This window comes from Orcinus orca, chromosome 16, assembly GCF_937001465.1.
Source record: "Orcinus orca chromosome 16, mOrcOrc1.1, whole genome shotgun sequence".
Lineage (NCBI taxonomy): Eukaryota > Metazoa > Chordata > Mammalia > Artiodactyla > Delphinidae > Orcinus > Orcinus orca.
This window is the reverse complement of record NC_064574.1, coordinates 26,072,382-26,085,529: the sequence shown is the minus strand read 5'-3', so window position 1 is coordinate 26,085,529 and position 13,148 is coordinate 26,072,382. Positions and strand designations below refer to the sequence as shown.

At 38.0% G+C, this 13,148-nt stretch overlaps 1 protein-coding gene across 2 annotated transcripts in view; it reads left to right on the top strand.

The window, feature by feature from the left end:
- CBFA2T2 (CBFA2/RUNX1 partner transcriptional co-repressor 2) overlaps positions 1 to 13,148 on the top strand; it is a 168,810-nt gene that overhangs the window by 116,163 nt on the left and 39,499 nt on the right. For both annotated transcript variants that reach the window (XM_033433482.2, XM_004272726.3), the window contains exons 2-3: positions 5,788 to 5,931; positions 9,380 to 9,621. In XM_033433482.2, coding sequence (XP_033289373.1) covers positions 5,788 to 5,931; positions 9,380 to 9,621 — 386 coding nt within the window. The remainder of the gene's footprint in view (positions 1 to 5,787; positions 5,932 to 9,379; positions 9,622 to 13,148) is intronic.

The following is a 13,148-nucleotide window of genomic DNA, read 5'->3' as shown; positions in this document are numbered from 1 at the left end:
CTTAAGCATGTCCTATGTCCATAATCAGTTTAACCAGACTTATAAGCCTGTAAGTGCAACAGTAGTTTTGCTCTGCTTTCCACTATCTTTAACAGATTAAAATAGTCATTTTTGGAAATGCTTCTTTTTTTTTTTTTGGAAATGCTTCTTATATGACAGTTACACATTTAGAACATTTACCTATTCTTGGCAGTGGTTAAAGAGAAATTGTGGTCAAGAAAATCTTTTTCCTGATTTTTCCCTTGGTTCTGATCCCAACTTTAGGGGCACCATTCAAACTATACCCTTCATGCTTTTTGTCATGTGCTGCCTGGAAAGCCCATGTAGCCTTCCCAGTAAACCACTTAATGGTCTGTAGAGACATCCCTGGCCTTCATGAGTAAGTCATGCTTCTACTTCTTTAATTTCTTAGTATTTTGTACACATTTAAATGTATCTGTCTTTGCTGTAACTCAGGGCCCTGTCTTCTTTATCTCTTTGCCAAAGTCTGGCACAGGTCAGTCAGTAGCATGGCATCTAGAGCACCTCAAAATTCAGCTACAAATGATTGGAAATAATCCAATTCATCAGTAGAGAATTGTTCAAATAAACTGTGGTACATCCCCACAATGGACTATCATGCATTTTTTTTATTAGTTTTTATTGGAGTATAGTTGATTTACAATGTTGTGTTAGTTTCTGCTGTACGGCAAAGTGAATCAGTTATACATATATCCACTCTTTTTTAGATTCTGTTCCCATATAGGTCATTACAGAGTACTGAGTAGAGTTCCCAGTGCTATACAGTAAGTTCTTATTAGTTCTCTATTTTATATATCGTACTGTGTATATGTCAATCCCAGTTTCCCAATTTATCCCTTACCTCCATCATGCATTTGTTAAAAAGAAAAAAAAGGTTGTGGAATTAAGAATTTCAGGACATACTGTAAAATTATAAAACAAAAGAAACAAAAAACCAAGGAGTAGTATAGTTTGTGTGTGGTATGGATCAGTTGTCTGTTGCTATAAGAAACCATGCTAAAACTTAGTGGCCTAAAACAATAATTTTGGGGGTTTTTTGGGTTATGAATCTATGAGTCGGGAAGTTCTCCTGCTCTTGCTTTTGCTCATTGATTCATATGTCTGCAAGCAGTTAACTACAGATCAGACTCATTAGGTTAGGATCTTACATGTTTGGGATCAGCTGGCCTTAGCTGGTATAACTCATCTCTGCTCCATGTGGTCTCATCCTCCAGCAGACTAGTCTGGATTTGCTTTCATGGCAGGGTTAGCATTCTGAGACAGGTGTAGAACCAGCACTGTTACACTTCCATCACATTATATGGGCCAGAGCAAGTCAGGGAGCCTAGCCAGATTCAGGGGAATAAGATCCCATTTCCTGAGGCATTGCAAAAGGCATGGTGCCATTCTTAGGGATGCTTAGTTTAATGTAATTATGCTGTCTTTGTATAAATGGGGGTGGGATAAGAATTTATTTTTGCGTTTGCTCATTTGTACAGAGAAAGGATGGATGGATACACAAGAAACAGATTAAAATGGTTACATATGAGGTGGGGTATGTAGGTATAGAAGCAGGGAGTATTTCTTTTTATCTCATATATTGATTTTTGAACCATATAAATGTATACTTATAATACATACAAAAAAGAGAGTTATCTACTTAGTTAGCCTCTGCCCCCCAAAATAGTTCTCTTTAAACCATCACGATTATTTCTTAGTTAGGAATATGATTTGTTTTAAAGAAATGGTAATGGCTTTCTTGGACACCCTGTTTGGAATGATCAGCATTTCTGTACTGTGCATCTGAAAGGTCTATACTCAGCTTATTTTCCTCATAGATGATAATCAGGAGTGCTTGACCATATCTTCTTCTACCCAGAGTTTAGCATAGATAAACATCTCAATGGCCAAAAAATGATTCCTTCTAGTAGATTGTTCATCTGATTCAAGTAAACATGTAAGAGTGTCTACTGCGTTGTACCAGCCATTATTACGTATATTACATACATTTCCCTTCCCAATAACCCTGTGTTGTAAGTATTACCCTCAGAGACAGATGAAGAAAACCATAGTCACACAAGTAAGTGATAGAGCATCCTTCACATCAAGCTCACCTTCTTTCACCTAAACATCCTTCGCACTTGCAGCCCTGGGAGTTCCCCTTCTTTACAGTTGTTTGTGGGTAGCCCTTCCCCTCACATAATTGCATTTTTCTTCTCTCATTTTTATACTTCTTCTATTTATTGTTCCTTTGTCAACCTCAAAGTAATTTTTAAAGAACTGTAGTGGAAAAGCAGTTCATAATGATTTGTAAATGCCCTCATTTGTGGGCAGTTTATCATACAAGATTCTTCTCAAGTAGCACTTACCTAGGATGTTTGTTTGTGTTTAGTATTACTTTCTCTTAAAGCTACAGAATAATTCTTCTCTTTTGCTTCATGTTTGATTCTTCAAATTCCTGTGTGGAAAGAAAAATCACACTGCCGTCACACAGAAAACTTTATTATTTTGTTCTCTCTTTCATCAGTTTTCTATTTTTATGACATCCATAGCATCTTGCACAATGAAGGGGTAAAATAATTATCCAGACATATTTTTCCCTGTTTGTCCCTCTTCTTTAGCTCAGGTTGTTTGGCTTTACATTGTTAGGTGTTGAATCATGTGGTCGGTCATATTTCCGTATATATCCAAATATTTAAAATAACCAGAGCACAGTTATAGAGTGACTAAATTATCAGTTACTTTGAACCTTAGAATCTATGTTTAGGATCAAGTTGAACCTTTCTGATAAAACTAAGGGTTAATTTTCTAGGACTGAATACTTTGTCTCTTTGATTCAAGCAGTGGTGTTTATGGGCTGAAGTCACACATAAGAAAAAAAATTTCTTCTCTTTGAACTTTAAGCTTCTCTGGAATTGAAAAGAGCTCAAAATTTCATTGGTTCTTTCAAGGGATCCAGGTAGATGTTTTATAAAACCTAAGTTTTATAAAAATTCAGAAATGAAGTCACTTTAAACGTGATGGCATAAAGGAATGTATTGGCCACCAAGCAGAGGGTTAAAATGCCTGCTTTGGAGTGTACTCCTTATTTACCATCTGAGCACCTGCTGGATTTGTCAGTTTATAAACCAGGATAGAGCTCTCACATCATGAAGTACATTCTTGCCACCCAGCTTCCAACAAAAATATCATCTTACATTGTACTTGGTACTTTTGCAACTGTTGATTCTTGGATCATTCCATACAATATCTCTGAGGTCACATGGATTGTTGATAGTATACACATTTTCTTTGGGGAACAAATGTTAATGTTAACTTGCACATAGTCATAAGGCTAGTTAAGTGATAAAATCAGGACTTGACACTAGTCGTCATGTTTTCTAATCATCATTATTCTTTATTGAATACCTTCTTTATCACTAGCCTAGGCATTATCTCTAATACATCAAAATGAGGCCTGGAAAGGTGAAGTGATTAGATAAAATTCATACAGATTTTATCATTCAGTGATAAAATCGTCATTAGAATGGCGATTCACACCAAACCTCTCAGTCTCTGTACCCATACTTTTCCTACTAGACAAGGGTTGTTGCTTGAAACGTGAGGAATGATACTAGTGTTGAAGGTTTGTGAGTAGTGACGTGAATAAGAGATAGGTAGTTTTAACCTAATATAAACCGTACTCTGGAGTCTGGGTTTTCCCCAGTTTCTAAGCTTTCAGTTGGTATATAATTCAGTGTTCTGCAGTTGGGCTGCTCTTGACTTTTTCATTCTGCCAAGTGCTGACTGCTAAAACACATCTCACTGATAAGCCCTCCTCCGGCCTTTGGCACCCTTGCTGTAAAGGCAGGTGGTCTGAAGAAAGGCTCCCCCTAGGTTGTTGCACACTATACACAACACATAACAGGGCGAGACAACTGTTAGTTCCTTCCTTCTTTTCTCCCCCCGCCCTCCAGAAAGCTGGGCCCCAGATGGAAGAGCTGGAAACGTGTCAACTGTTCTCTGAAGGGCATTGAGAAAACACTGTCAAGAAGAAAAAGGCAAACGCAATACCTAATTAGTTCACTAATCAGACAGGATGACCGTCCATTTTACAAAGAAAATGTCCTGGACAGAGATGGGAAGGGTTGGCAGAGTGTGCTCACATGGCTCTCAAAGACCTACACATTTTTGTCAGGGGATTTGTAACTTGGGGGCATTGCTACCCTGATTGACTTTATATATTCATTATATCTCTTCCCAAAATGTGACCACTGCAAACTAAGGCATAAAAGTAATATTTGGGGATGTTTTCCTCTTGAGAAAGTGCCCTTGAATGTGCCAAGATGTGCCTTGTTGCCAGTGTCATGAATCCTTTTATATGTATTGTGTTTATAACTATGATCTCAGTGAAGGAAAACTTTGATTTAACATTCTCATTTGAACCTTTGGTCTCCATTTCTTGTACTTTACATTGAATTCAGCAGTTATTGGAGAATAAACACAGGGTACTTAAAGGAAAAGTTTGGAATTACTGAGAGGAACATAGCTCAATTTAAAGGTGATTATGGTAGCCATGGCCCTATTATTAACGAAGTAGGTAACAAGTTCCCTTTAATGGGAAAAAATAAGTTTTTGAAGATATTAGAACATTACTCTTCATTATCAAGTCTTCTTCATATTAGCTCAGACCTAATTCTAACATCAAGTTTAATCTACCTAATCTGACTTTCTGGGATTTGTTGCCATCAAGTGTTATCAAACAGCTGCTTATTATGAATTGTCCTCGTAGATGAAGTAGCCTGTACTTAGCTTAGGGTCAGCTCTACTTTTCTTTTTTTTTGGACAATATACATCGTAAATCACATGCTTGGTATCAGAGATGTTGACTCCACTTCATTTTTCTTACTTAGAATAGTTGATATGTATAAATATGTATTTCATCATTCATAGTAATTTATATACAACTGACTGATTCTATTTCCATGGCATGCAGTTGATGCTTACTTGTCTGGACAGTCCCACATTAGCTTTTTTTTACCACTACTACTTCAGTTAATTTGTAAGAAGTCAAGAAAGAATGCCGTTGAGATAAGCTGAATTTATAACCTGGTTTCTTCCTTTCTCAGCCACTATCCTCACTGTTAACTCTAATGTCACATCATCCCTTGACCTTGCTGCCTTGTCTTAGATTCCTAGGATTGCTGTAAAAGTACTATACACTGGGTGGCTTAAAACAACACTATTCTCTCACAGTTCAAGAGGTCAGAAATCCAAAATCAAGGTATCAGCAGGGTTGATTCCTTCTTGGCCTCAGAGGAAGAATCTATTCTATACCTGTCTCCTAGCTTCAGGTGTTTGCTGATAATCCTTGGCATTCCTTGGCTTGTAGATGGCAACATTCCAATCTCTGCCTCCATTGTCACATGCGTTCTCTCTGTGGGACTATGTCTGTCTTCACGTAGTAAACTTCCCTCTGTGTGTGTGTCTGTCTTTTCTCCTCTTCTTATAAGGACGTCATTCATACTGGATTTAGGAACTACCCAGATAATCCAGGGTGATCTCCTCCCCTCAAAATCCTTAACTTAATTATATCTGCAAGGACATTTTTTCCAAATAAGGAAACATTCACAGTTCAAGGAATTAAGAGGTAGACATATTTTGGGGGGCCACCATTCAGCCTATTATACTAAGAAAGCATCTTCTTCACTTCTCAGTCCTCTAGGTAAATATGTTGGTATTTCAGATTGTTGTGACTACTTTTCTTTTATAGAAAATTCTGATTTCCATTCCTTTTATTCTCTACAGTTGGTGCTGACAAAAGGGTGCCAGCAATGCCTGGATCGCCTGTGGAAGTGAAGATACAGTCAAGATCCTCACCTCCCACCATGCCACCCCTCCCACCAATAAATCCCGGAGGACCTAGGCCAGTGTCATTCACTCCTACAGCATGTGAGACCTCTTAATTACTTGGGTTTGTGGTTCACCGTGACATTTGGATCTAAATGAATGTCATTAAGCCTTCTATATATACTACTTAACATTTTTAAAATGGCTGTTAACACACACACATGTGTCTTGGTTGTTTCTTTTCTAAGTTGCTTTTTCCCTCTGAGAATAGTACATAGCTGATTTAGGTATTTGGAAATTTAGTAGTCTAAATATTTTGTTTTCATACTTTTTGGCTTGTAAGTATCTATTTTAATTTCTTTGGCTCTAAAATAATGAATTTAAATTATTATATTGATTAATAGGATTCAAAGTAAGTTTCATAAAATGAATGAACTATACTCCAGGACTGTCATGGTAAGGCTTTTTACAAAAAAAATTGATTATTTTATTAGTTTACTAGGGCTGCTGTAACAAAATACCAAAGACTAGGTGGCTTAAACAACAGGAATTAATTTTTTCACAGTTCTGGAGGTTAGAAGTCCAAGATCAAGATGTCAGCAGGTTTGGTTTCTTTGGAAGCCTCTTTCCTTGTCTTGCAGATAGCTGCCTTCTTGCTCTGTCCTCTCATAGCCTTTCCTTGTGCATGTGCATCCTTGGTGCTCCCTCCTCTTCTTATAAGTACAACAGTCATATTGGATTAGGACTTAGGCAGATGACCTCATTTAACCTTTAAGGGCCCTATCTCCAAATATAGTCACATTCTGAGGTACTGGGGGTCACAACTTCAACATAGGAGTTTGGGAGGGGGATACAATTTAGTCCATAACAAATATATTAGACAATAAATAAAAGTTGTTCAGCCTTGCTAGTCACCAAGGAAATGCAAACTAAAACCCAATGTAGTACTACATACACCCACAAGAATGTTCAGAATAAAAAAGAATATCAAGTTTTGGTGAGTATGTGTGGAGCAACTTGAACAATCGTACATTGTTTATGAGAAAAATTTTTGGTAGTATCTACTAAAGCTGAATTTCCCCAAACCCTGTAACTCCGCAAATTTAGTCCTAAAACCTCAATTTAAAAAAGAAGGTTTAATTATTTATTGCCCCAAAACATTTGAAATTGAGTAACTGGCAGCTGTAACAATTTGAGCCAAAGTTTATGAAATGAAGTTTGATACCCTTTTTTCTTAAATTGTATTTTTTATCTCAAAGTTAAACAGCCTTAGATAAAGATACTAACTTGAAGTGAAACAGATTTAAACCCAGGCTGTCATTCAGATTTCAAGATATAGACAGTTGGGGTGTGTGTGCGTGTGTGTGTGTGTGTGTGTGTGTGTGTAGTCAACCCTTTTGACCCCCGTATTTGACTATTTAGGGATGAATATGTTTTATTTCAGAAAATGTGATCATACACTTTCACTGAAATTGTAAAACAGCCCGTGTAAGTGTCAGGGTGGTGAAAAGCATAGCAATGTATTATTTTTACAGGTTGCTTCAAAAGAGGGCAGCTCTCCAATGGCAATGGACCTTTCTGTGAACACAAAGAAATGGTACACCATTGCAGCTGACTTTCTGTATTGCTGAGGTTGAGTGTTGAGCCTTCCTTTCCAGTAGCTCTAGCATCCTTCACTGGGAGACACAGTAGAGACACCCTCTTTTTCTCAGCCTGTTAACCTTTTATGCATTGAGCCATACACATACAGCATACACAGTTCATAACAGCTTAGCTAATTATGATATACACAGATGTGTGTTTAATCAAGAAGTAGACAGTCTTTCAAGGCAGTATGATACAGAAAGAAATAAGTATAATTTGGTAAGTAAAATAATGGAAGCATGTACATGGGCAGCACAGAACAAAGTTATTAAATCTAGTAGGAGCAGTGGAGTCTGTCAAATAATGCTTCTTAATACAGGTGATATGTTTTTAGACTTAGTTTTACTTTCTTAAATTTTCAAGCCTGGATATGATTAAATGAAAAATCTATTGACACTTAGGCACTAGGTAATTTTATTTCATTCATCAGGGAAGAAGGAGCTTTGCCTCCAAGAACATAGCTCTAGAGTTGTGTTCCAAATTAAAATTACAAGAAATGACTGTTAAGAACAATGGGCAGGGACTTCCCTGGTGCTGTAGTGGTTAACAATCCACCTGCCAATGCAGGGGACACAGGTTCGATCCCTGGTCCTGGAAGATCCCACATGCCACAGAGCAACTAAGCCCGTGCGCCACAACTACTGAGCCCGTGCGCTTAGAGCCCGTGCCCTGCAACAAGAGAAGCCACCTCAGTGAGAAGCCTGCACACCACAACAAAGAGTAGCCCCAGCTTGCCGCAGCTAGAGAAAGCCCCACATGCAGCAACAAAGACCCAAGGCAGACAAAAATAAAAATAAATACATAAATTTATTAAAAAAAGGAAAAAGAACAGGCAAATAGGAAAACCGTAATTTATCACATGTATTATAATTTGAGCAGAAATATAGAATGGAAGTGTCCCATGTGGTATCTAGAAAATGCTATATTGAATGACCAAGAATTTGGCACTGTCAAGGCAGAGAAAAACTGATTTTAATGGACATGAATATTCTGAGTGGTCAAAGAGATATATATCTCATTGCAGGAACAGGTCATTAAACCTATAGCCTAGAAAAAAACATTTCTCACATTAACACAACTCTCTACTTTCTGATTATCTTGTTTAAATGCTATATATATATTTTTTAATATAAATTTATTTATTTAATTTAGTTTTGGCCACATTGGGTTTTTGTTGCTGCGTGTGGGCTTTCTCTAGTTGTGGCGGGCAGGGGCTACTCTTAATTGCAGTGCGTGGGCTTCTCATTGCAGTGGCTTCTCTTATTGTGAAGCATGGGCTCTAGGTGCACGGGCTTCAGTAGCTGTGGCATGCAGGCTTAGTAGTTGTGGCTCGTGGGCTCTAGAGCACAGGCTCAGTAGTTGTGGTGCACAGGCTTAGTTGCTCTGTGGCATGTGGGATCTTCCCAGACCAGGGCTTAAACCCATGTCCCCCGCATTGGCAGGCGGATTCTTAACCACTGTGCCACCAAGGAAGCCTCCAGATGCTATATTTAAATTGACTGCTTAAATTCTTTGGGAACCTGAGGTTGGGAAGGAGGTGTCACATAAAAGATGGGCATGAGTGTCCAGTCATTGGAAATACATATTCTACCAGACTTCTCTCATGCAGCCTATTGCAAGAAGTCTTAAAAACTACCCATCCCTCCCCTTGGCACCTGTAGAATCTAGATGTCCCTTCTCTTTGCTCTTGTAGCACTCATACTCTTCTAACACGTTATGTTATTCTGTTACCATTTTTTACCTGGCAACCTGTCTCACTATAAAGCAACATTGCTGAGGGCTGAAAACATGTCTTGTGTACTCTTTTAACATGTGATTTACAAAATTTAAATGAAGGCAAATGCAAAAAAAGAAGAAATTAGCAGAGATCCTTATGTTTTGCACTTAAACCAAGTCTTTCTTTTAGTGAGCAACGGCATCAACCATTCTCCTCCCACCCTGAATGGTGCCCCATCACCACCACAGAGATTCAGCAATGGTCCTGCCTCTTCCACATCATCTGCACTAACAAATCAACAGTTGCCAGCCACTTGTGGTGCCCGGCAGCTCAGCAAGTTGAAACGTTTCCTCACCACTCTGCAACAGTTTGGCAATGACATCTCACCTGAGATTGGGGAGAAGGTGCGGACTCTTGTTCTAGCACTGGTGGTAAGTACATCACTGTCGACAGCTGCTTGAGTATATGGCTCAGAACTGAAGCCAGCAGAGAGGTTGTACATACTTCTCCTCATTCCCTAACTTGTAGCAGTGTGGCAGATTCTACAGTCTAGATTAGTTTAACTTGTATAATAATGTTGAATCATGGATTTCAGTTGTGGATAATGTTTATCAAAGAAACAAAAGCAAAATCTATAACGTTTTACCGTATTGTTTCTTTTCTTTTTTTTTTCTTTTTTTTTTTTTTTTTGCGGTACACGGGCCTCTCACTGTTGTGGCCTCTCCCGTTGTGGAGCACAGGTTCCGGACGTGCAGGCTCAGCGGCCATGGCTCACGGGGCCCAGCCGCTCTGCGGCATGTGGGATCCTCCCGGACCAGGGCACGAACCCGTGTCCCCTGCATCGGCAGGTGGACTCTCAACCACTGCGCCACCAGGGAAGCTCTACCGTATTGTTTCTTACGGTATCAATTTAATTCCGATAAACAACTTTAAATTTCTCTTAAAAGTGAGTTTCAAGAGGCCCACTGAGGTTCAACTAAGTTGTGTTCCTTAATATATTCAGTGCCTGGTGCATTGTTTCCAAACCAGAGAAAAAAGACAAATGGTTTAATTTTCAAGATAATAATTTGTGAAATTACAAGTTTTGTGGTCTAAATAAATAGTATCAAATGGATTACATTCTTCAGCTCCTTGTGCAAATACAATTTCTTTAGGATTTTCAAGGAACAAATTTTTTTTCCATACTGAGTGGCAAATCCATGATATAAGGTAGTGATCTTCTTACATTGACAGCTGGGAGAGGTTTGACTCTTAGTGTATATAAGGGACGAGCTTCCAGTTCTTAATGTTTGTAAATTGAATTTCTCAAGATTTACCTCAACTAAAAGCACACTGTGCTCCTGCATATTACCCTCTGTATGTGATAAAGATGAATCACAGTACTAAACTTTTACCAGGCAGTTCTCAAAGTGTAATTAGGGACCCCTAGGATTTCTCGAGACCCTTTTTGGAAGTCCAGGAGGTCAAAAACATTTTCATAATAATACTAAAACGTTACTTGCCTTTTGACTCTTATTCTCTCATGACTGTATTGTGGAATTTTCTAGAGGCTGCATGACATAGGATGTTGAAACAGGTTAAATGCAGAAGCAAATTAGGAGAATCCAGCTCTCTTTTATTAAGCTAGATAGCAGAGAGATTTGCAAAACTGTACAAACAGTGCCATTCTCCTTACTACATTTTTTTTTTTTTTTTTTTTTTTTTTGGTGATACGCGGGCCTCTCACTGTTTGTGGCCTCTCCCGTTGCGGAGCACAGGCTCCGGACGCGCAGGCTCAGCGGCCATGGCTCACGGGCCCAGCCACTCCGCGGCATGTGGGATCCTCCCGGACCGGGGCATGAACCCATGTCCCCTGCATCGGCAGGCGGACTCTCAACCACTGCGCCACCAGGGAAGCCCTCCTTACTACATTTTTTAACCATTTTTAAAAATTGAAGGATAGTTAATTTACAACGTTGTGTTAGTTTCAGGTGTACAGCAAAGTGATTCAGTTATATTCTTTTTCAGATTCTTTTCCATTATAGGTTATTACAAGGTATTGAATATGGTTCCCTGTGCTATACAGCAGGTCCTTGTTATGTATCTATTTTATACATAGTAGTGTGTATCTGTTAATCTCAAATTCCTAATTTATTCCTTCCCCACTTTCCCTTTTGGTAAACATAGTTTGTTTTCTATGCCCGTGAGTCTATTTCTGTTTTGTAAACAAATTCATTTATATCATTTTTTTAGAGTCAACATTTAAGTGATAATTGGAATTCCCTGGCAGTCCAGTGGTTAGGACTCTGTGCTTTCACTGCTGTGGGCCATGGTTCAATCCCTGGTTGGGGAACTAAGATTCTGCAAGCTGCGCCACACAGCTAAAAAAGAAAAAAATTTCAGTGATATTGTATGCTATTTGTCTTTCTCTGCCTGACTTACTTCACTTAGTATGATAATCTCTTTCTAGATCCATCCATGTTGTTGCAAATGGCATTATTTCATTCTTTTTTATGACTTAGTAATATTCCATTGTGTGTATATGCTGCATCTTCTTTATCTATTTATCTGTTGATAGACATTTAGGTTGTTTCCATGTCTTGGCTATTGTAAATACTGCTGCTGTGAACATAGGGGTGCACGTATCTTTTCAAAATATAGCTTTGTCCAGATATATGCTCAGGAGCATATGACAACTCTATTCCCACCAACAGTGGGAATGTAAAAGAAAAAGGTTTCCTTTTTCTCCATACCCTCTCCAGCATTTATTATTTGGAGACTTCTTAATGATGGCCATTCTGACCAGCATGAGATGGCACCTCATTGTAATTTTGATTTGCATTTCTCTAGTAATTAGCAGTGTTGAGCATTTTTCCATGTGCCTGTTGGCCATCTGTATATCTTCTTTGGAGAAATGTCTATTTTGATCTTCTGCCTATTTTTTTTTAATTGGGTTGTTTGTTTTTTTGATATTAAGCTATATGAGCTGTTTGTATATTTTGGAGATTAATCTCTTGTCAGTTGCATTGTTTGCAAGTATTTTCTCCCAGCCTGTAGATTGTCTTTTCATTTTGTATATGGATTCCTTTGCTGAGCAAAAGCTTTTAAGATTAATTAGATCCCATTTGTTTATTTATTTTTTTATTTCCTTACTCTAGGAGATGGATCCAAAAATATATTGCTGTGATTTATGTCAAAGAGTGTTCTGCCTATGTTTTCCTCTAGGAGTTTTACAGTATCCAGTCTTATATTTAGGTCTTTAATCCATTTTGGGTTTATTTTTCTATATGGTGTTAGAGAATGTTCTAATTTCATTCTTTTACATGTAGTTGTCCAGTTTTCCCAGCACCACTTATTGAAGAGACTGTTTTTTCTGCGTTGTATATTCTTGCCTCCTTTGTTGTAGATTAATTGACCATAAGTGCATGGGTTTATTTCTGGGCTTTCTGTCCTTTTCCATTGATCTGTGTGTCTGTTTTTGTGCCAGTACCATACTTTTTTGATTACTGTAGCTTTGTAGTATAGTCAAGTTAGGGAGTGTGATTCCTCCAGCAGTGTTTTTTCTCAAGATTGTTTTGGCTATTGAGGATCTTTAGTGTTTCCACACAAATTAAAAATTTTTTTGTTCCAGTTCTGTGAAAAATGCCATTGGTGATTTGATAGGGATTGCATTGAATCTGTAGATTTCCTTGGGTAGTATGGTCATTTTAACAATATTCATTCTTCTAATCCAAAAACAAGGTATATCTTTGCATCAGTTTGTCATCTTCAGTTTCTATCATCGGTGTCTTGTAGTTTTGGGGTACAGGTATTTTCCCTCCTTAGGTACATTTATTCCTAGGTATTTTATTCTTTTTGATGTAGTGTTAAATGGGATTGTTTGCTTAATTTCTCTTTCTGATATTTTGTTGTTAGTGTATAGAAATGCAACAGATTTCTGTATATTAATTTTGTATCCTGCAACTTTATTGAATTCATT